Source organism: Rhinoraja longicauda, chromosome 13 (genome assembly GCF_053455715.1).
Source record: "Rhinoraja longicauda isolate Sanriku21f chromosome 13, sRhiLon1.1, whole genome shotgun sequence".
In the NCBI taxonomy this organism is placed as follows: domain Eukaryota; kingdom Metazoa; phylum Chordata; class Chondrichthyes; order Rajiformes; family Arhynchobatidae; genus Rhinoraja; species Rhinoraja longicauda.
Window position 1 is genome coordinate 23,305,504 of NC_135965.1, and position 24,646 is coordinate 23,330,149.

Below are 24,646 nucleotides of genomic sequence, written 5' to 3' on the forward strand. Positions count from 1 at the left end.
ATTTTACATTCTGAACCATCTAAACCTGGCCGACAGTTCAGAAGATTTGCTCTCTTAATTTGGCGGAAATGTCAATTGGCACACTCCACTGGACATCAATTTCTATTTACAACATTGTTATCAAATGAAACTCAAATGAGGCGTCACACATGGCAGATGTAGACACACAATGATGGAATAACTCAAAGGGTCAGGCACAATCTCTGGAGAACATGGATAAGTGACGTTTCGGGTCGGGCCCCTTCTTCAGGTTTCGACAAACATTGCAGGATGCTTGCAACAAACTATTGGGTGATTTATTTGACTGACGGTCATTCTCACATCTTCGGGCAAAATTATTCTATATCGTCATATTCATTTCCGAAATCATCGTCAAACCGTGCATCGACCCTAAAAGGCGAGATAGAATTATTGAGTGCACTATATACAGGGCTGCCACAGATATGATAAGTTGTGTGAATTAATTTACGATTTAAATATACAGGCGCATTCTGGCTTCAATCTTTTAATGTCGTTATAAAACAAAGTGCAGATGTTGTCATTGACTCCATCTGCACTTCACACTACCTCAGCAAAATAGCTAGCATAATCCAAGACTTGTCCCACCCTGGTCATTCCCGCTTTCCCCCGCTCTCGTCGAGCAGAGAGCACATAATAAGTCTATCTTATATTAAACATTATTCCCTTTATCCTGCATCTGTACACTGTGGACGGCTCGATTGTAATCCCGTATAGACCTTTCGCTGACTGGATAGCACGCAGAAAAAAATGTTTTTCACTGTACCTCGGTACATGTGGCAATAATAAACTAAACTAAACTAAACTAAACAGAACTAAACACCACCAGAATCGGGAACATCTTCTTCCCCTGCGTAATCAGGCTTCTGAAAGGACCTCCCTTAAGCTTTGAAGATAGATAGCCAAATTTGAGAGGTGCTGGCGGAGTAATCTTGGCGAGAAATTCAGTCCATCGGGGAGCTCACACGCCACTGCCATGCTGGTGCACGGTAGTAGTGTTAACGCTGATGTATTGGTACAAAGCTGCTATGAACTAGATGGTGTGAGCATTCTGCGGCGTTGTTGCTCATGTCCAGGCGATTGGACGGCATCGATTATGCACATGGCCCTAACCTGGTGGCGTGGATTTGGGAAACTCCTCGCTGGAGGATGCTCATTTTCTGGTCTCCACTTGCGGACACAATATAAAGTGCACAATTCAGCTAGTCATACAGCGTAGAAACGGGCCCTTCGGACCATCCCACATTCCTGCGTTTGGCTCATGTCCTTCTAAATCTACCCTAACCCTGTACCTGTCTAAATGGTTCTTAAACGTTGTGATCTGCAAGCTTTCATTGACCCGTTGATTATGGCCAATGAGGATAATGGGGAACATGGTGACCATGCACTCCATTTTTCTACGTTTACATCTGTTCTTGTCAGAGCGGGTTACTTCCTGGCAAGAATGTGACCTGTGCCGTTTTATATCGCACTCTCCAAAACAAACGACAAAGAGATCAGAATTTCGCCCCAGTCTTTCAGTCGATCGCCTTTCTTATCTGAACGAAGGAAGAGTTTTTGGGAACTAACTGGTATTTGAATGCTTAAACCATAGCAGTCACAACAATTGTAATAACAGCAACAGTTAATGCGTAAAAACAAGGAACCACAGATGTTGGTTCACAAAAGAAGACACAAAGTGCTGGAGTAACTGAGGTAGCATCTCCGGAGGACATGGATCGGGGACGTTTCGGTTCGTGACCCTTCCTCAGACTGAGTGTAGGCTCTCGACCCGAAATGTCATCTAACCATTTTCTCTAGAGATGCAGCCGGACCTACTGAGTTATTCCAGCACTTTGTGTATTCAAGCGGTAATGCCTGTCGGTTTGCACTAAAAATGTGTAGCGTGTAATTGTGTCCACGTGAACGAGATTAGTGAGCAAAAAATAAAAGTCAATGTTACAATTGAGAACGTCCTACGAAGGGAGCGGTTTGCTGTAAAATGTTATCACATATTTTTTTCATATTACTTCATATTTACTGAGTATTCGTCATCATTGGGTATTTTTAGTTTGAGGTTTTTTTTTACTTCCAATTTCCTGTCTTTGCAATTATATTTTGTTTGCTGTGGATTTGCAAGTCGTCGTCTCTCTTTCTTAAGGAATAAGCCATTTTATTTCGCCCTGAACTGATGGGGACGCGGCGCGCTAGAACTTGTATCAAACGTACCTCGTAAAGTCTTCATCTTCACGTTCAAGCAAATCAGAGTAGACCGAACTGATAAACTGTGAATCGACTGACCAAATAAACAAAAGTTTAATTTTAAAAAGAGCGCATTTATATTGAAAGGTAATATGTATAGCCAGTTTAAAGATAATTACCGAGTCCGGTCCCAGGGTCGATTTCCTCGTATATCGGCACGGTGGGGTCAGGGTACCGCGGTTTCCTACGGCCTAAAATACCACCAAGAGTACGTATGAGGCAAACAAAACTGGACTGCAATTTCGGAGACCGTTTCCCTATTTTTCCTCCCACCCATCGTCTTTATTTCAAGCGTTTATTAATTCCTTATATTGTGATCGCAAATTCATTGCGCTCGAAGAGCACGGCAGTGCTCGGAATTAAAACATATATAGCACAGTACAGAACAGGAACAGGCCCTTCGGCCCACAATGACCATGCCGAACATGGCATCTGGCAGCTCGATCCATATACCCTCCACCGTCTGCGTGAACAAGTTGTCCCCCAGGTTCCTATTAAATATTTCCCTTCTCAATTTAAACCTATGTTCCACGGTTCTTAATTCCTCCACTCTGGGTAGAAGACTGTGCATTCAGCATATCTTTTCCCATCATGATCTTATACTCCTCTAAAAGATCACCCCTCATGTGCTCCAAGGAATAAAGTCAGCTTGCCCAAACTCTTCCTATAGTTCAGACCCTCAAGTCCTGGCATCATCCTCATACATTTTTTTCTGCACATGAATGTCCATGATAATTTATTTACCAACCGTTTTGGAAGTTTCTTATTGAATCTTTGGCCAGTTGAAGTGAAACGACGATAAGAGCCGAGCCAAGAATACAAGGGATGACATAAACGAAGATTCTGAGATAATTAAAAGATGGTGCATGCACCTGCTGACCTGAAATAGAGACAATAATATATGATAAGGTGCAGCGGTCTTTCATTAAATCACGGTGTAACCATCTCTGATGCGGACAACGCCAATTGTTGATACGTTACGTAAATTCCCCATGCAATTGTAGAAACGTTAAGGTTAATTCTAAACACAGAGTGATAGAGTAACTCAGCGGGTCAAGCAGCATCTCTGTAGAACATGGAAAGGCGACCGCTTGAGTCGGGACCCTTCTTCATCTATCCGTGTTCTCCTGAGATGCTGTCTGACCAGCTGAGTTACTCCAGGACTTTGTCTGAGCGTTTTTAAACTAGAATCTGCAGTTCCTTGTGTCTCCAGGTTGTGTCTACATATTTTTTTAATGATAAATTTTAATTCCAAGTTTGAAGTAATACCCTTTTAAGATAAGTAAAGCACAAGGAACTGCAGATGCTGGAATCTTAAGGAAAACGTGAAGTGTCGGAGGGACCCAGCGAGTCAGGCAGCATCTGTGAGGGATACGTTGTCCAGATACGAATATCACTGTTTTTTCCCAAATGTTTAATGCCGTGAGATGGTCTCAATTGGAATTTCATGCGCATCGAGAGAGAACAAGGATGACATACAAAACATTAGCAGAAAGGATAATCGGACGCTTGATATGCGCGTTAATAACAGACTCAAAGTGCTGGAGTAACTCAGCGGGTCAAGCAGCATATCTGGAGAACATGGATAGGTGCCGCTTCGCTTCGGAACTCTTCTTCAGTCTCGACCCGAAACGCTACCTCTCCATGTGCTACCGAGATGCTGCCCGACCCGCTGAGTTACGCCCGCGATTTTGGGTCTTTCTTTTGAAGGGGAGATATTTGAAGAGAAGAAAGGGGGAGAAGGGCGCAGGCAACCGAAGACTAGGGCGTCCAGTAATCGGAGAGGCCGAACGGGAAGAGGGTGGGTTCGTGTACGATTGTAGCATGCAGAAAAAATAGATAGGTCGAAGCAGAGGAGTTGACAAAAAACATCAACACGGTAATGTCACAGACCGGAACATATCACGGCAACATCCTCCTTGTGTTCACAGTCATGATCACCGAACGCAGCGAATTGGCAATCCCACAGGGTTCGTTCACCCCCTGTGCATTTGACCTCGTCCAGCCAAATAGTCCCATTGCCTTGGGGGAAGAGCTCTCTGGCTGAGGCCAGCACTGGATCTCCACAGTTCAACTGTCCACACACCACTGCGGCATCGAGCATGTCCCAGGAGTCGTCGCACACCGTTCCCCACGTCCCACCGAAGTACACTTCAACCCGTCCCGAGCAACGATCGAGCCCCGTCACCAGCTGCACGTCTGAAACAAACATGGGCCCGTGAACATGTGGCAACGATAACTGGCACGGAATCTGCTGGGTTGTTGAATTCATGATAATTTATTTACCACCATTCTGCAAGTTTCTTGTTAGATCTTTAGACTTTGGACTTTAAAGGCTATTAGGGTTAGGGCTGCACGGATGCGCAGCGGTATAATTACTGCCTCACAGCGCCAGTTCGATCCCCACTATTTTTTTTTTATTTTTTTTTTTATAAAAGTTTTATTCCAAAGAAAAACATACAAACATATTAAGCAAAATGTGATCAAACAAAAGCCGCCTGTATCGGCAGTTTACAAATTAAACAATTATCACATTAAAATCCCGCCATCTCTGTCAACAATACATTCAACCCCCCGCGGCGACCAGCGTTCCCGGAAGGCCTCCAGAGTCCCCGTGGACACCGCGTGTTCCCTCTCCAGGGACACGCGGGCACGGACGTAAGCCCGGAACAGGGGTAGGATCGATCCTCACTATGGGTGCTGTCTGTACGGGGTTTGTACGTTCTCCCTGTGGCCGCGCAGGTTTTCTCCGGGTGCTCCGGGTTCTTCCCACATTCCAAAGACGTACAGTTTTGTAAGTTAATTGGCTTCAGTAAGAATTGTAAATTGTCGCGAGTGTGCAGGATAGTGTCAGTGTACCGGGTCTGGTCTGTGTGGTGGATTGGGCGTATTTGAGCCGTGATAAAATAATTCTGGGATGCCAACTATTTCGGCTAATCTAGAGGCAGCAAGATGGAAGGTTAATGTTTTGAATGGAGGAAACCAGCCCATCCTGAGTTTCCCAATGCTATTAAGCCATATGTAGATGGCGTCGATGTTACTAAAAGCAAATCTGTTTGCAGATCAGTGACGTCCACTATTGTAGACTACCCCCACTAAGCTGGAATTCAGACAGACTATTCGTGTGCTGCGCATATCAAAACTGTGTAATTTTCCAGGGTTTAATTTAGGATTTGATGACAATGAAGTAAATGATATCCTGGATTCTCACACGACAATCGCACTTTCCTCCATATCTATAACCATTTCCTCAATGTAAGGCGCCGCTGGTAGAGCTGCTGTCTCTCAGCGCCAGAGACATGGATGCTGCCTGTGTAGAGTTGCACGTTATCCCTGTGATGGCGCCATAAAGGTTAATTAGTCTCTGTAAATTGCTTCAGTGTGTAAGGAGTGGATGAGATAGTGGATTCACGTAGATATGCCAGGCATGTATACAGAGGACGGTGGGTGCCTGGGACGCATTGCCTGGGGTGCTGGTGAAGGCAGATAAAATATTGGCGTTTAAGGGAGTTCCGGAAAGGCACGTGGATATGCAACGAATAGAAATGTATAGATGATAATAGACAATTGACAATGGGTGCAGGAGTAGGCCATTCGGCCCCTCGAGCCAGCACAGCCATTCAATGTGATCATGGCTGATCATCCACAATCAGTACCTCTTCCCGTTCCTGCCCTCTCCCCATACCCCCTGACTCCGCTTTCATTGAGCTCTATTTAACTCTCTCTTGAAATCAGGAGATGTGCAGGCAGATGAGATTAGTTTATTTGGCACGATGTTCGGTACGGACATTGTGGGCGGAAAGGACTGTTCCTGTTCCCTGTTGTTCTATGCTCTGTGATTCATGGACAGCTTGGACCCGGTGGGCCGAATTGCCTGTTTCCATGCTGTATCTTTCGACCAGTTAATAACGGTAAATATACTCTCCAAATTTGGCTGATCAGCGACTTCTGATCACAAAGCAAGCGCAAGTACTGATTACGTAGCCTTAATTGGTCCAAAGCTGCAGATTGACTTTCTACACGAACAGTGGAAGAAATAAGTTGGCGCCCGGCGAGGTGCATCCTTCTGAGACTGCGAATGAAGAAAATACTCTCTTCGGACAGATCACTAGACAAGAAGACGCATTGGCCGTATAGGCCAATGCATATTGGAGACGTAGATTTGATAACGAACATATTAGACATTACCAGCATCTTCTGGAACTGAGTTCACTGTTTCCTCTTTCCTCGCAACGTGGTGTTTCGGCGGCATGGATTCTGTAAAACAAGTTACATCCATCACTTGAGAGTAATATTGCAAACGCAAGCGGCTTCCTTGTTACGTTATTACCTGAACAAATGACCCCGACATCATCGCCGTGGTTACAGTCATTTTGGCCCCAGGGTGAAGATGGGCATTGCCATAGGAGTGAGTCGTGTAAGCGGCATTTCACTTCATCCAGCCAGACTGGTCCAGATCCCCGGCCGAATTCCGTGCTGTGTGGCACCAACGGTGTTGAACCGCAGCCGAGCTGGGCGCAAACCACTCCCGCATTCCTTTTGCCAAAGAAATCCGCGCAAACAGTGCCCCAGGTCCCGTTAAAGAAGACTTCAACCCTGCCCTGGCAGGGATTCGCGCCATTCGCCAACCTTATCGCCTTGTGATCTGTAAAACAAAGAAGCAAGTTGAGCCAAAAGAGTCATAAAGTGCCGGAGTGACTCAGCGGGCCAGGCAGCGCCCCCAGGAGAACATGGACAGGCGCCGTTTCGGGTTGGCACCCTTCTTCAGACTGATTGTAGGGGGGGGGGGGGCTAGAATAGAGGTGGGTGGGGGGAGAGGTGGGATTAAATCCTGAAGGATAGGTGGATGTACGCGTGGAGGAGAGTTGGAATGGCACATGGACGGGCAGACCAGAGATTAAAAGACAACGTGTGAGATAAGGAGAAAAGGATAGAAGATGTATAAAATGTGAACCTAGAGAAATAGGCGGAATGGGACGGGGAGGGACGGGGGTGGGTGTCGAGGGAAGAGAGCAATGGGTGCGCATCCAGGTGGGGAAGGGACGTGCAACGGGACCTGATCGTAGGTTGGCTACCTAAAATTAGAGAATTCAGTGTTCATACCGAAGGTTGTAAACTATCCGAGCGGATTATGACGTGCCCTTGTTCCAGTTTGCGTGTGGCCTCACTCTGTCAATTGAGGACGTCCAGGACAGAAAGCTAAAAGTTCACGCCGACCATTGATCAGTTCTATGTTTCCCACTTTCCATATTCCACCCCCTGCACACTAGGGGCTACTTTCATAGGGCCAATTAGTCTACAAATCCGCACGTCTTTGGAATGTGTGAAGCAACCGGAGCTCCCGGAGGAAACCTATGCGGTCACAGGGAGAACGAGGGAACTCCACACAGCCAGCACGCGAGGTCCGTGGCGCCGCGAGGCAGCAACGCTACCAGCTACGCCACAGTGCCCGCCATATTCTAAAATGTATACTCTATTCGTAGATCAAATCGATTTTGTTGGGGTGGGGGGAGGTGGGGGGGGGGGGGGGGTGTACTAACAAATTATAATTTCAAATTCACAGTTCATCTTGACCAGAACTCGCCATCCCAAATATGTACGAGTTCTACTTCATCCAGAGTGAGATGTTCTGCATGTCTTAAGTCAAACCTCACCCGAACAGATAACCCCAGCATCTTCCTTATGAGAGCAGTCGTTTTCTCCCATTGCTCTCGCCGGACATTGCCACAAGGCCGAATTATTCGCTGAACAGTTAACATTGTCCATCCAGATAGGACCCGAACCTTGGCCAAACCAGCCGGAAACCGTGACATTCAGAGCATACCCACAGTTCAGTTCTTTGCAGACAACATGGCCGTCCATTAAATCCCAAGAGTCATCGCACACAGTACCCCATGTGCTGTTGTAGTAAATCTCTATCCTTCCGGCGCAACGACTTCCCCCGTCAATCAGTCTGGTGGGAAGTTGATCTGCAACGAGAAATAATAACGATTAATCAGGAAGCAGTCCCAGTAAAGATGGCAGCGCGTTGTATCAACAAATACACAGCGTTACTTTCTTTAATGTTTGGTAGACAAACATTGGTAGTTTATAAGAAACTAGTCTAGCACATGATAGAATAATGAAAAGATCTGCAGATGTTGGTTTGCACCAAAGATAGACACAAAGATAGACAGCATCTCTGGGGAAAATGTATAGGTGACGTGTAGGATCGGGACACTTCTTCAGACTGAATATGGGGAAGGTAGGGCGATTGGAAGCAAGAATGGACCAGGATAAAAAAACCGGGGCCGACAACAGATGACCTCAGGCAGGATGGTCCCCGATAGGCAAATTTTTCAATGTTCAAAATATTCATTTCCAATGTTCAATAGATTAATTTTCCAATGTTCAATAGATTCATTTTCCAATGTTCAATAGATTCATTTTCCAACGTTTAATAGATTCATTTTCCAATATTCAATCGATTCATTTTTCAATGTTCAATCGATTCATTTTTCAATGTTCAATAGATTGAGGATCAGTTCCCGTGGATTGGAGGTTATCCCACTTTTCAAGAAAGGAGCGAGAGAGAAAACGGGGAATTATAGACCAGTTAGCCTGACATCGGTGGTGGGGAAGATCCTGGAGTCAATTATTAAAGAGGTAATAACGGCGCATTTGGATGGCAGTAAAAGGATTGGTTCAAGTCAGCATGGATTTATGAAGGGGAAATCCTGCTTGAATAATCTTGTGGAATTTTGTGAGGATGTGACAAGTAAAATGGATGAAGAAGAGCCAGTGAATGTAGTGTATCTAGACTTTCAGAAAGCCTTTGATAAGGTCCCACACGGGAGATTGGTGAGCAAAATTAGAGCACATGGTACTGGGGTAGGGTATTGACATGAATAGAGAATTGGTTGGCAGACAGGAAGCAAAGAGTAGGAATAAACGGGTCCTTTTCAGAATGGCAGGCAGTGGCGAGTGGAGTGCCGCAAGGCTTGGTGCAGGAGCGGCAACTATATACAATATATATTAATGATTTGGATGATGAAATTAGAAGTAACATTAGCAAGTTTTCAGATGACACAAAGCTGGGTGGCATTGTGAACTGCGAAGAGGATGTTCGGAGGTTGCAGGGTGACTTGGACCGGTTGAGTGGGTGGGCAGATGTTTAGCAGATGCAGAATAATGTAGAAAAATGTGAGGTTATCCACTTTCGCGGAGGCAGATTATTATCTCAATGGTGTCAGATTAGGTAAAGGGGAAGTGCCACGAGACCTGTGTGTCCTTGTACACCAGTCACTGAAAGTAAGCGTGCAGGTACAGCAGGCAGGGAAGAAAGCTGTTGGCTTTCATAACGAGAGGATTTGAGTATAGGAGCAAAGAGGTCCTTCTGCAGTTGTATAGGGCACTGGTCAGACCACATCTGGAGTATTGTGTGCAGTTTTGGTCTCCTAATTTGAGGAAGGATGTCCTTGCCATTGAGGCAGTGCACCGTAGGTTCACGAAGTTAATCCCTGGGGTGGCGGGACTGTCATACGAGGAAAGATTGAAAAGACTGGGCTTGTATTCACTGGCGTTTAGAAGGACGAGAGCGAATCTTATAGAGACGTATAAAATTATAAAAGGACTGGACAAGCTAGATGCAGGAAAAATGTTCCCAATGTTGGGGGAGTCCATAACCAGAGGACCCAGTCTAAGAATAAAGGGGAGACCATTTAAAACTGAGGTGAGAATAAACCTTTTCCCCTAGAGAGTTGTGAATTTGTGGAATTCTCTGCTACAGAGGCAGTGGCAATTCACTGGATGAATTTAAAAGAGTTAGATAGAGGTCAAGGGCGAGTGGTATCAAGGGTTATGGGGAGAAGGCAGGCACAGGTTACTGATTGTGGATGATCAGCCATGATCACAATGAATGGCGCTGCTGGCTCGAAGGGCCAAATGGCCTCCTCCTGCACCTACTTTCTATGTTTCTTTGTTTCTATGGAATGGTTGATCTTAAAATGGATGCATCGTTGCGCACCGTGTAAATAGTTAACCGACGTTTAGTGGAGGAAGTGGTTCGGTGGAGGAAGCAAAAGATATTCCCGCCGCATTGTGTCTTCGGCCAACCGTGTTTTGCGGAATATAAAATACTTCCTCTTCTAACTGTGGATATCGGTTATTGACTGCAGACCCAAGAGACTATAGATGCTTGCACATTGAGTAGAAAAAAGAACAAAGTGCTGGATGAACTCAAAGTGTCAGGCAGCATCTGTGGAGTGTATGGACAGATGACGTTTCATGAAAACACAAAGAACTGCAGTTGCTGCAATCTTGTGTAGAACACAAAGAGCTGGAATGGGTGACGTTTCGTGTCGAGCCCCTTCATCAGACTGATGTCAGGGGGGCGGGACACTGAAGAAGGGTCTCGACCCGAAACGTCACCCATTCCTTCTCTCCTGAGATGCTGCCTGACCTGCTGAGTTACTCCAGCGTTTTGTGAATAAACACCTTCGATTTGTACCAGCATCTGCAGTTATTTTCTTATACAAAGAGCTGGAGTAACTCTTGGGGTTAGTCAGCATCTGAGGAAGCCTGAGAATGCAACTTTCCGGGTCGGGACCTTTCTTTAGACTCATTGGAGTAGAGTAGAGAAAGTTGATGGAGAGAGACGAGGGGAAGGGGTGGCCAAGAACTAGCAATGATAGGTGGATTTGTGGAGAACACTTAATTGTTCCATTTCCAGAGGTTGAGCAGGCTGGCACTCCATTTCCTGGAGCGCTGGCGATTGAGGGGTGAACTTATAGTATATAAAGTCATTAGAGGAATAGATCTGTTAGGGGCACATAAGAATGCATAGGTTTAAGGTGAGGGAAGGATTTAATAGGGACCTGAGCGGTACCTTTTTCACGCTAAGGGTGGTGGGTACATGTAACGAGCTGCCAGAGGAGGTAGTTGAGGCAGGAACTATGGCAACGTTTAAGACGCCATTATACAGGTACATGGATAGGACAGGTTTAGAGGGATATGGGTCAAACGCGGGCAGGTGGGATTAGTGCAGATGAGACACGTTGGCCGTTGTGGGCAAGTTGGGCCGAAGGGCCTATTTTCTTACTGCATGATTCTTTGCCTCTATAAGCACCCTATCCCCTCTTCATCTACCCAGTTACACATCGCACATATTTATTTCCAGTTCCCCCTAATTCCAATTCCTTTCCCCTGCTCCACCTCCTCCCTGCGTTCACCTCCCTCGCCACCATGCTTGGAAACCCGTGTTCCACGCTGTCTCCCACCCCCCTCCCACCCCATCCTTTTCACCCACCATCCCTCACTTTAATTCAAAATATCACAACGCATATTACATTTTCAATGGATTCCACCACTGCACCATTTTATCTTCACCACTGATCTCCGCCAGCCTCGGTTACTATCCGCACCCTTTTCTCCCCCCCCCCCCCCCCCCCAAACTGATTCATCTCCAATCATCCCACCGCACCTGGATCAACCTATCACTCGCGAGCACCTTCCCCAGCCCTTCCCTGACCCCAACTACCAGCTCTTTGTCATTTAACCAATCTGAAGAACGATCCAGAGCTGAAACGTCGTTTGTCCATTTCCCTCCTTTATGATTTAATTTGGATTAAAACAACTTTAAATAACTTGTTTTTTTAATATCGCTGTATATTTAAACTCGCTCTCCAGTGAATACCTATCTGTTGGGCATTTCAGTGTTATCCGTATGGGTCCGTGGTTAGCAACAGTTCCGACCTGCATTTCACTGCTATAAAATGCCATTCCATTCGTTTTAACGCCCTCTAATTTTCCTCATTAATCTAACCAGTCTCCTCCCTAAATTTTAGAACATCCTTCTGTTAGGCCATACCCTATTGGAAATATCTCCAAGACTGATCCATAGCACCCCAACTAGTTAAAGCTGCAAAACAAATTGTTTCTTTACTCTGCCAGTTCTGATGAAGGAGTTTTATCCCAAAGCGTTTGCATTTACACAGTTTTTGTCCGACTGGTGCGAACGCCGAGTAGTTAATGTTTTATTTCACATTTCCGACAATTGCAGTTGTTTTGTATTTCAGTTGATAATGCTGTTCGTTGGCACTAGCCTAAGGCATTGGCAGAGCAACGCCATTCGAAACTTTAGGAATGCTTTATGAATGTATAGTAGATATATTTTACAAAGTAACAAGAGGTTCTTACCCGAACACAAGACACCAACGTCGTCGCCCATTGACAAGTTGTTCGGTTGTTCAAACGTGCAGTTCCAGAGATAGCGTTCACTCCCATTGCAAGTCACGTTGTCCAATAACACCGGGCCTCTGCCCGTTGCATGTTTCGAGTAGTTGTAAACATTTATTACGGAGCCGCAGTTCAGCTGTCTGCATACTACATCTGCATCTCGCAAATCCCACTGACTGTCAGTTACTCTGCCCCACACGCCGCCGTAATAAACCTCCACTCTGCCATCACACACGCCTACTCCATCAGCCAGGCGCAACTGCCAATATTCAACTGTAGACATATAATTGGGTATCAATGTCACTCAATAGTATCATATTGTGAACAAAAACAAAATACAGTTTTTTGGCACTGGCGTCGAAGTTGGGCACAAGTAAAGAAATTGGAAACTGTTGCAAATGGGCAATACAGTACCCTGTGCTGACATGATTTTACATTCAGATTATTTTACCTACCAACTCTCATTATTCTGAGTGCAGTCATGTGTTATACTCACAGGACTATACTTCCATTTATCGATGCTCCTATTTCCTAATCCTATCTCACAATCATTCCGAAAACGAAGTAAACCTGCATTTTTTTCTGTGCAAGAAGTAACTGCAGATACCGGATTAAACCGGATAGACACGAAAAGCTGGAGTAACTCGGCGGGCGGATCAGGCAGCATCTCTGGAAAAAGGAAAAGGTGGCGTTTTGTGTCGAGACCCTTCAGAGTCTCATGGTCTCCACCCGAAACGTCACATATTCCTTTTCTCTAGAGATGCTGTCTGACCCGTTGAGTTACTCCAGCTTTTTGTGCCTGCCTAATTTCCTATTTGCTTGAATTTGATGATCCTTGCGCCGTACATCAGAATTTTTCTTCCACTCGCTGACCATGTCTGTTCTGATTTACGCCCTTCGAGCCGTACATGTGTTGCTCTTGTAACATTGGATTAAGAGCTTCGCTGTCATTTTAGGCAGTGTATGCACGGCACAGAGGAAGATATCTCCACACTGAAATGTTGACAAAATGGCCCCAACGTGACCATTGTACACATTGCCTTGAATTATTTCAATTCATTTCTTATCTCTGAATTTTGCAATTCATTTTCATCATTGCCAAATATAAATTTAATCAGATTGTTGGTAAACCAACCTTATGTGTTCAAATACTCAGTGAAGAGGTGTGCCGTAACCTGCACCTCCGCTGGTGATTCAACAGAGGGAGCATGCATGATACTTAACAACAAATGGGTCCGTTGTCGGCACATATGACAACTACACAATCTTGAGTCTGGGACCTGAGACTTGACAAATCACCTACCGGAACAAATAACGCCGGCGTCATTCTTGTGCGTGCACGGACGGTGGCCCCGTGATGAAATGGGGCAGTCATTCAAGCGCATCTCATTGCCGCGACATTCGTGGATATCTTTCCATATGGAACCATTTCCCTCACCGAAGAATGCTCCTCCAGGTGCTGATAAGGCAACTCCACAGCGTAGATGATTGCAGACGACGGCCGCATCCTGTAAATCCCAGTATGTATCGCAGACGGTCCCCCAGCTTTCGCCCCTCAGTATCTCCACTGTTCCCGAACAACGGTCCTTGCCACCAACTAATCGCGGCCCCTTTTGACCTATTAAGTTAAAAGAACGAACAATAAACACGAGGTGTTGTATCGTCCATTTGGAAATCTATTCCTGATTAATCATTTAAAAGAGTAGTCATCAATAGGAAAAGTTCGGCATTGGATGAGTTGAAAGTGGAAATCCACGTTTCACCCACGTGCGGTCAATTCAGAGATGGGTCCTATAGGTTTCCGTAAAGCTGATAGAAGCAGCACTGTAACACACTGCAAGAGGAGACACACATCTCGAGAGGGAAGGAATATGCGGATAACAAGGAGTGGGGGGAGGGGGGAGGACATTGCGAAGAATAGAAGTATTAGGACATCTGTAGATTAATTTCCGAACCGATAGCAAGTACTACGTAATTGGACATGCGAAATAAGTTGAATACATTTTTGAAATGAATAAATTTTACTAGCCAAATATGTATACATACAAGGAATTTGCCTTGGTGCTTTGCTCGCAAGTAACAACATGACATACAGTGAACAATTAAGAATAAAACATAAAACATTAACACGTTAAGAATAAAGCATTATAGTTTAAACATGTGAAGGATGAAATAAAATACCAGAGCAAAAGGAGGCTACAGACTTTTGGTTGTTGAGTAGAGCTACTGCTCGTGGGGGAAAAAACTGTTTATGACTGGCTCTGACGGTTTTGACAATCCGGAGGCGCCTTCCAGAGGGAAGTGCTTCAAAGAGTTTGTGGCCAGGGTGAGAGGAGTCAGAGATGATCTTACCCGCTCGCTTCCTGGCCCCTGCAGCGTACAGTTCGTCAATAGGGAGAAGGTTACAGCCAACAACCTTATCGGCTGATCGAACGACGCGCGGCAGCCTCCGGATGTCGTGCTTGGTGGCTGAGCCAAACCAGACCATGATGGAGAAGGTGAGGACAGACTCTAGGATGGCAGTATAAAACTGGACCATCATTGCATGTGACAGATTGTGTTTTCTCAGCAGCCGCGGGAAGTACATCCTCGGTTGGGCGTTTTTGATGTGGAGGTGGCCTCCCATTTAAGGCCCCTGGAGATCATTCTAAGGAACTTAAATCGATGGATCGTGGATTTACAACAGGTCAGCTAGGATTTATGGAAAAACAGACAATGGTTCCCATTGCCTCTCGGTATACGTGGCAATAATGCAGCAATGCCAACACCAAATCAACTTCAAGAACACAACGTGCTGGAGTAACTCGGTCTTTCATGATCATAAGTGAGTGGAGCAAAATTGGGCCTTTTAGCCCATCAAGTCTACTCTGCCATTCAATCACGGCTTTTCGGCTGATCCATCTCTCCCTCTTAACCCCATTCTCCTGCCTTCTCCCTATACTCCCTGACACCTACATTTTCTAAATGGAGAAATAATCCAGAAATCGGCGAGGCAAAGGCATTTGGAAGTGTTGGTGCAGAACTCCCAAAAAGTTAATTTGCAAATCGAATCGGCAGTTAGGAAGGCAAATTCAATGCTAGCATTTATATCAAGAGGACTGGAAAACGGAAATAGAGATGTAATGCTAGAGGGTACTGGTCAGGCCGCATTTGGAGTACTGTGAGCAAATCTGGGCCCCATATCTGAGGAAAGTTGTGTTGGCTTTGGAGAGGGTCCAGAGGAGATTTACAAGAATGATTCCAGGAATGAGTGGGTTAACATACAATGGGCGTTTGACAGCACTAGGCCTTTACTCGCTGGAGTTTAGAAGATTGAAGGGGGGCCTCATTGGAACTTACAGAATAATGAAAGGCATGGATGGAGTGGATGCGGAAAGAAAGTTCCCGCTGGTGGGAGGGTGTAGGACCAAGAGGCCATAGCCTCAGAATTAAAGGGCGCCCTTTTAAATAAGGAGGAGGAACTTCTTTAGTCAGTGGGCAGTTATTCTGTGGTAATCATTGCCACAGAGGGCTGTGGAGGTCAAGTCAGGGGATATTTTTATGGCAGAGATAGACAAGTTCTTGATTAGAACGGGTGCCAAGGGTTGTGGGGAAAAGGCAGGAAAATTGGATTAGATGGCAGAGATCAGCCATGATTGAAAGGCGCAGCAGACTGGATGGGCCGAATGGCCTAATTCTGCTCCTATAACTTATGAACTTGTGAGCACCCGTATTAATCAAGTCAGGCAGTATCGTTGGAGGGCATCCATAGATGCCTGACCCGCTGAGTTACTCCAACACGCAAGATTTCAGCATCTGCAGTTCCCCGTGTCTCCAATACCAGATCAACGTCCTTTCGAACAAAACTGAAGTAAGATAAATGTAAAAGGAAGTTTTGGTACTTAATATATGTAGGGGAATTGAAAATTAAACTTTGGAAAGAATTGTTGCAAAAGACTGAAGGCGGTTGATAGATGTGTCAGTTCTGCATTAATGTTGAATAAATCTTTGCTGCTGTCTGGGGGTACTGGGGGCGGCACGGTGGCGCAGCGGTAAAGTTGATGCCTCACAGCGCCAGAGACCCCTGGTTCGATCCTAACAACGGGTGCTGTCTGGGTAGAGTTTGTAAGTTCTTCCGGTCACTTCGTGAGTTTTCTCCGGGTGATCCGGTTTCCTTTCACACTTAAAAAAAGTACAGGTCTGTAGGTTAATTGCCTCCTGTAAATTGTAATTTTGTCCTAGTGTGTAGGCCAGTGCGAGTGTGCGGGTTGGCCGCTGGTCGGCACGGACTCGGTGGGTCGAGGGGCCTGGCTCCGCGCTGCACGATTAAAATCTAAAGTCTGATGCAATGGATCAGTGAGATTATCAACATTTATGAATGTTGCCATTTACCAAAGGCCATTTGGTGTGTTCGCGTAAAATAAGATAGTATAATCGCCTAGCTCAACATATCCGACACCCAAACTTTGCATTTTAAGCTTGGAGATGAGTTAAATATTCCCGAAAGCTGCCCAGTTGATCAATGAAGTGATTTGTAGAAATTAGGAACTGCAGATGCTGGTTTACACAAAAGAACACAGCGCTGGAGTAATTCAGCGGGACAGGCAGCATCTCTAAAGAAAAAGGAATAGGTGACGTTTAGGATCTGGACCCTTCTTCAGGCGTCCTGACCCAAGACGTCACCCATCTATTTTCTCCAGAGATGCTGCCTGATCCGTCGAGTTACTCCAGCACGTTGTGTCTATCTTCGGTATAAACCAGCATCTACAGTTCCCCTCTACTCATTGTTCGGACTGTTTTGCTGAGGATTCTCCGCTCTTCGTGAATCCACATGTCAGAGGGAACGAGACACTTACCTGAGCAGATGACGCTGACATCACGTTCGTGTGTGCAGGTGTGTTGGCGGCGTTGCACGGAGGCGCAGTTCCAGAGGGATGTCTCGTTGCCTTGGCATGCGTATGATTCCTGCCATACAGCACCGCTGCCCTCGCCAAAATATGCTACCCCGATAACTGATATCACCTGCCCACATTTCAATGTTCTGCACAGCACCCGTGCATTCTGCATATCCCAATGCCAATCACACACGGTGCCCCAGGTCGCTCCATGCACTATTTCAAGTCTTCCGTGACATCGGTCGGATCCGCCAATCAGCCTGGGCTCTCTATGCTCTGTAATTTTTAGAAGGTAAAATATCTTTAAATACCTTATGCGTCTTTGCATAAAGTAAATTGCTTGACGAAATAGCTTCTGCATAATTCCACAAGACAAATTACTGCGCTGAACATAGTTCAGGTTTGTTTGATTTTCCCTCTGCATTTTAATCTTTCTTTTTATTGAAATCCCCGGAACAAAGATGGGATCTGAGATGTCGGTACAACATCAGTGCAATACACCGTGGGAGTTTTTTCGTCCAGCCCCGAAAAGTTAGCAAGAGGAATTTAGGACAATTGCAAGGTAATGTACTTTGTGGCAAGAAGATGACGGCACGTTGACGCAGCGGGTAGAGCTGCTGCCTCACAGCGCAAGAGACCCATATTCGATCCTAACCTCGGGTGCTGTTTGCGAGGAGTTTGCATGTTCTTCCTGTGAACGCGTGAGTATGGGTGCTCCTCCCACATACCAAAGACGTGCGTGTTTGTAGGTTAATTGGCCTCTGGGAAATGCTCCTAGTGTGTAGGGAGTGGGTGAAAAAGTAAGATAACAGAACTAGTGTGAACGGGTGATGGACGCGGAAGTGGCAGTCTGTTCGTCTTTTTTCCTTTTTTTTTGTTGTGTGTCGGTGTTGGGATGGTTTTTTTTTTTTTTTTTGGTTGTGTATGTGTGGGGGGTGGTGGTGGTGTGGGTGGGGGGGTGGGGGAAACTTTTCTCTTCCTCACGGCGCGGGGTGCAGCTCGGCTGCGGGGCCTAACATCGCCCGGTGCGGCTCGGCCGCGGGACTTTACATCGCCCGGTGCGGCTTGGCCGCTGGACTTTACATCGCTGGGTGCGGCTTGGCCGCTGGATTTAACAGTGCCCGGTGCAGCTCGGCCGCGGGACTTAACATCGCTGGTGCGGCTCGGCCGCGGGACTTAACATCGCCCGGTGCGGCTCGGACACGGGACTTAGCTGCGCAAGGCTTGGTCGCGGGGCCTTTCATCGCCCGGCTCGGCCGCGAGACGTTTCAGCGCCCGGTGCTATTCGGCCGCGGGGACATCCATCCCCTTGTGGGGACTGTGCGGGTCGGTCGGGGACGAGCTGTCTGTCCGTGGGCGTGGGGAAGAGAGTGGAAGTTTTGTTGCCTCCATCACAGTGAGGAGGTGTTTGGAGTCACTGTGATGGACGTTTGTGTTGGGGTTATGTGTCTTGTGTTCTTTTTTTCTATGACTGCTATGTAGTTTCGTTCGGTACTTCGGTACCGAATGACAAATAAAGCTCTGTTATACTGTTATACTGTTATGGTCGGCTGGACCGAGGGCCTGTTTCCATGCACTTTCTCTAAACTAGACTAAAAATGTCTTTTTAGCTCTGGTTTATTTTCACCCACATGTTTAGACCGTAATGTTGTATCCTTATTGTTTTGATGTTTTTATGTTAACTGTATGTTTGTGTTGCCATTTGTGAGCGGAGCACCAAGGCACATTCCTTGTATATACACATACTTGGCCAATAAACGTATTCATTCATTCATTTAATTGCTGTGAGCAACTATTTAATAATTCCTCTAAATATTAAATCCATTGCAAAGATATATTTGAATTTTAATAACTCAGTCGGTCATTTCATTCGTGAACGCCATTGCCCCCTGGAACTGAAGTGGATTAACGGAAATAAATAATTTAGATTCAATATAATTTTAAAAAACACAAAGACGAATTAAAAATTGGTATAATAGCGAGAGAATAATTTTGTTGATTTTAAGGTGACCTTACAATGAATTCAATATTTTTTAATATTCCCAACACTGGACAATAAGCGCAGTGTCACGCATGATTAAAATGATTAATTGGAGTTCAGAAAGTTGTTGGAATCCATGACTAAAGGTGAAGGACCCTTCTACACCGCTATCCACAACTTCGCGTTGAGAGATTTTAAAGAGTTTTTGGGGAGCTTTCTTTGCCACACGCATTCCACGTATACCTAATAAAGACATTCCGAAATTAAGTTTACAAAGGTATGATTATCAATGAATGTAGCAATGTATTCACATTAATTTTCGAAGGCAAAATATGTGCTAATTATCCCTATTGCCAATAGAGCACATTAGCTTAACACCGGGATCATCAGGCACAATTGCCATGAGTATAAGTAACGGCGTTACTCCTGTTACGTGTTGTCAACGTACCCTATATTTATTGCATGGTTAACCCCGCTGGTATAGGAATACCCTGCCTTAGAATACATTGCTATATTCATCCGCCTCATCATTTTATATTCCTTATTAAACAACAGCTACATGTTTAAAGGCGGAGACACAAGGAAATTTAAGGTTATGGGGTAAAGCTTTGGTTTGGAAACGCAGGGGTAACTTTTTCATACAAAGGGTGGTGGGTGTATAGAGCGAGCTGCCGGAGGAGGCAGTTGAGGCAGGTCCTATCGCAACGTTTAAGAAACATTTTGAAAGGTACATGGATGGAACACGTTTGAAGTGATATGGGCCAAACGTGGGCAGGTGGGACATGTTGGCCGGTGAGGGCAAGTTGGTCCGAGGGTGCCGTTTCCACGCTGTAAGACTTTATAACTCTATAACTGCAAGAGCCGGTTTACAAAAGAAAGACGAAGTGCTGGAATAACTCAGCGGATCAAGCAACATCTCTGGAGAACACGGATGTGACGTTCCCGGTAAGGGTCATCTATTGCATTTCTCCAGCGGTGCTGCATGACCCGATGAGTTATTCCAGCACGTGGTCTTTTTAGTATGTTTAAAGACGGATTATCTTAGTTACACTAGCGGTAAAATGCTCACTTAAAGCCGTCACCCTTCATACTAGCTTCAATAGCGTGTGTTAATTGAAAACATTTCAATTTTAATTAGAAATATTAATTGGAATTTTAATTGGATATTCATTGAATATTCTAATTTTAATTGGAATTATATATTATTTAATAGGAAACAATTCAATAGCGTGTGTTAATTGGAAATAATTAATTCATGCCCAGGTATTTGGTATTCAGTGTGGCGATGCCCACACAGTCGGACATAATCTACAATAGGACACAAGGAGCTAGAGTAACTCAGCGGGTCCCCAGTCCATGTTTTCCAGAGATGCTGCTTGAGCCGCTGAGTTACTCCAGCACTTTGTGTTTTTTTAAAAATTAAATGACAGAGATGCATTGGAATTTTGAGAGCTCAGTAGATCATTTGATCTGGATGCACTTTGTCCCTCGGAAAAAGAAGTGAATTAACCGAAATATATTATTTTGATTCAATATAAATGAAAAAACACGGACATGACTTAAATATTGTTATAAAAGCGAGAGAATAATTTTGTTGATTTTAAGGTGACGTTACAATGAATTGTCACGCGTGGTCATTATTCGTGTTGGAGTAATTCAGCGGGTCACCAGCGCCTCTGGTGAACGTGGACAAGGGACCTTTCGGGCCGGGATGCCTTTTCGGACCCCAATCCCAAACGTCAACTGCACCTGCAGTTCCCTGCGTCATCATCTAAAATATCACAGAGGAACTTACCCGAACAAACAATCCCGGCTGCTTCCGTTTCCACAGAACAGTTGGGGTGAGCCAGGGCCTTCCTCTTACATTTCCAGGGATCGCCCTCGGTGTCATTGCAGTGAATCGCAAATTGGAGCATGGACCACTTTCCAACTCCGAACTGTGAGTTTCCTGATGCAGAAACAGCGTCGCCGCAGCCAATGTAGTTGCACGTCCTTTGAGCCTCATTCATACCGTATGCCCGACCACAAATGATGAAAAATAAGGGCAAGGCACTGCTCGCCTCCACCCTCCCTGCACAAGGGCTGGCTCCATCCGCCAGTACCAGGCGCGACGTCACTATTGCAAAAGAACAGAAAGTACTCTTTAGTTGCTCTTTAAATCCCTAACAATTGAAACGCGTGGAAGTGCTTGAGTAACTCAGCGAGTCGAGCAGCATCTCTAGGGGACATGGATAGGCGACGGAACCCTTCGGGCCGGTTTCGCGTCTGAACCCTTCTTCAGACTCTTTTGCCGACAGAGATGTTGCCTGACAAGCTGAGACCCTCCACCACTTTGTGTTCTTCGCAAGATTCTAACATATGCAGTTCCTCGCGTCTATTAATTGAAATGTGAATAGGGTCGAGGGGGGGGGGGGGGGGGGCGCTCGAAATTATCATTGCAAGTGTAGAGGTGGCCCAGTGGCGCAGGGATACATTTGCTGCCTTGCAGCGCAGACACGAGAAATTGGGCGAAACGGCAACGAGTAACCAGGGAGGAACAATTACAACCATCATTGCATTGCAATTGTAAATGACAATGGCCTAACACTAGAAGCAATTTCCAGCAGGGATTTTATTTTGCTCACAGATAAGCAGTGACATTTATCGCCTAATCTGCGTCCTTCGTGGACGCAGGACAAAACTGCGGTCGAGTTGCAACTGCAGTACCGAGGTAAGAAAGGCCTCACGTCTCCCCTTCTCCCTCACAAATCTCTCCCTTTGGCTTCTCATTTCAACCCTCTTCCCTGAGCTGATACTCCTTTGTTTCAATTTCACTTCTTGCCTTTGTCCACCCGTATACTGATCGCCTCCCTCCTGTCATTTTCCACACCTCTCTTTTCCATCTTTCTCTCCACAATTTCAGTCTGAAGAAGGGTCCCAAAACGTCGACTGTCCATTCCCTCCACAGATGCTGCCGGAGCCGCTGAGTTCCTCCATGCACTTCATGTTTTGTTCAAGTATGTCATGTTGTGTTTGTAAAAGTACAGAACCTCTTGGGCAGCGTTAACGCAAACGATGAGTTAAATAAACCAGAATACTTAACAAAATTCAACGGCATAATTACCTTTACAAAAGATGCTTACAATCTCCCCACTTTCGCAGTCCTCCGCGTTGGAGACTGTGAACGAACAGCCCGAGGATGAAATATCAGTTCCGTTGCATTGAACTTTGTTCAGCAAAAGCGGCCCATGTTTGGGCGAGATGGGTTGGGTCAGTCGCGTGTCGTATAAATGACATCGAGTCTGTCTACAGACGATTTCTCCGTAGCTTTCATTCCAATGGGTGGTGCAGACGGACATCCAGCGCCCCTTGTAATGAATCTCTAAATCTCCGACACAAGGTTCTTCCGGCCCCACCATTCTCAATTGTCTAAAATCTTTTTTTAAATGGCAAGAGAAAAGCGGTTTACATAACGTGAATTATATTTCGTTGGGCAGCTTACAATGTAGCGGTATGAATATTGATTTCTCTAACTTCAAGTAACACTTGTTTTTCCTCTCTCACCGTCCCCCTCCCCCCACCCTATTTCTCCGACATCTCACTGTCCTGATTAATTTTACGCCTCGTTGTAACCTTCTCCTTACTGCAAATCTCAATAATCCACACCCGCGTTCACCAGTTATCTATTCCGTGTCCTCAAATCACACCATCGATTACTAAAGCACGATTTCCTATTCACAAACATGTGCTGCCTCTGCTCAATCTTTGCCGGTTCCTCCAGTAGTTCAATCAGATCGCCAACATTTCCACCTAAATCATCGATATACAATTACGAACAACAAAGATCACAAAACTGATCTGCCGACTGGTCACAGACCTCCAGTCGGACTAACACCATTCCACCACCACACACATTGCTAACCAAGACGATTTTGGATTTGATTTACATTTTGTTATAGTCAAAATAACTATATTTTGTGGAAACGGGCACTTCAGCCCAACTTGCCACGCCGACCATCATGCCCCATCCACAGTAGTCCCATTTACCTGTATCTGGCCCTTCCAAACCTATCCTATCCATGTACCGATCCAAATGGTTTTAAACGTTATGACAGTACCTGCCACAACTCTCTCCTCCGGCAGCTCGTTCCATATGCCCACCAAAAAAAAGTTGTTTCTCAGGTTCCTATTAATTATTTCCCTCTCAGCTTAAATCTGTGTCCTCACGTTCCTGATCCCCCCCCCCCCCCCCCCCCCCCCCCCCTCCCCCCTAAAAAAGATTTAGTTCTTAGGGCGAAATGAATCAATGGATATGGGGAAAAAACAGGAACGGGGTACTGATTTTAGATGATCAGCCATGATCATATTGAATGGCGGTGCTGGCTCGAAGAGCCGAATGGCCTAATCCTGCACCTATTTTTCTATGTTTCTTTCTCTGTTTCTATTAAATATACCTAGCTTAAATCTGTGTAAAGAGCAAACGTTTCTCGTTTCCACCCCACTCTTTCACCCTGCTTATTATTTGTATACCACAGTCAGGTCACTCCTCAGCCCTATCTTCTTCAAATAAACCAACCTGAAGCTCTCGAACCTCGGAACTTACATGAACTTGGGCACTAACCGAATCACCTCTACCCCATTTAAGACATTGGATTTTCTCTCTGGAACTCATGCGCTACAATGCCGAGAACCATATTCCGCACTCAGTATCTCCCCCTTCGCTCTAAATATTATACTCGAGTTTGGCTTAATTGTATTTATGTGTGGCATATCTGATCTGCTTGGACAGCATGCAAAACATTCCTTTTCGATAATAAACTTGCATCTAAACCCAAACATGCTAAATCCTGGCAACATTCGGTCAGTTAATCTACAAACCCGCACGGCTTTGGGGTGTGGGATAAACCCCGAGCACCCGGAGAAAACCCAGGCGGTGACAGGGAGAACGTGCAAACTCCATACACAACAGAGCCCGAGGTCGTGATCGAACCCGGGTCTCTGGCGCTAGCACTATGAGACAGCAGATCGACCCGCTGCACCACTGTACCGCTCGATACCTTGTGCTCGACTTGAGATTCGCAGGGCCAGCACGAGTATCCACAGCCGCAGCATCTACTGGACGAAAGCGAATTCCAATGCTGTATCTTCGGAAAAATGTAGCGCAGCTTGCTGCTAGACGGCGCTCGTTTAATTCACCGGAAGAATACTGTGAAATATTGGCCGGCAATGAGCGATGAAAGTCTCACTGAGCTTACGGGAATCCATAGACCAATAGCAAACACTATTACCATTTTGGGCAAAACGTTTGCAATAACAATCTTTGAGGGGTGGGGCGTGT

At 45.6% G+C, this 24,646-nt stretch overlaps 1 protein-coding gene across 1 annotated transcript; it reads right to left on the bottom strand.

The window, feature by feature from the left end:
* Nucleotides 1–335: 335 nt before the first annotated feature.
* LOC144599056 (scavenger receptor cysteine-rich type 1 protein M130-like) lies at nucleotides 336–22,727 on the bottom strand. Its single transcript, XM_078409779.1, has 11 exons — nucleotides 22,433–22,727; nucleotides 21,125–21,445; nucleotides 17,310–17,624; nucleotides 13,778–14,092; nucleotides 12,436–12,747; nucleotides 7,914–8,228; nucleotides 6,590–6,904; nucleotides 4,282–4,458; nucleotides 2,379–2,450; nucleotides 2,227–2,293; nucleotides 336–390 (listed from the first exon to the last, which is right to left on the bottom strand). The coding sequence occupies exons 1-11, from the start codon at nucleotides 22,725–22,727 to the stop codon at nucleotides 336–338; spliced, it is 2,559 nt and encodes an 852-aa protein (XP_078265905.1).
* Nucleotides 22,728–24,646: the final 1,919 nt, after the last annotated feature.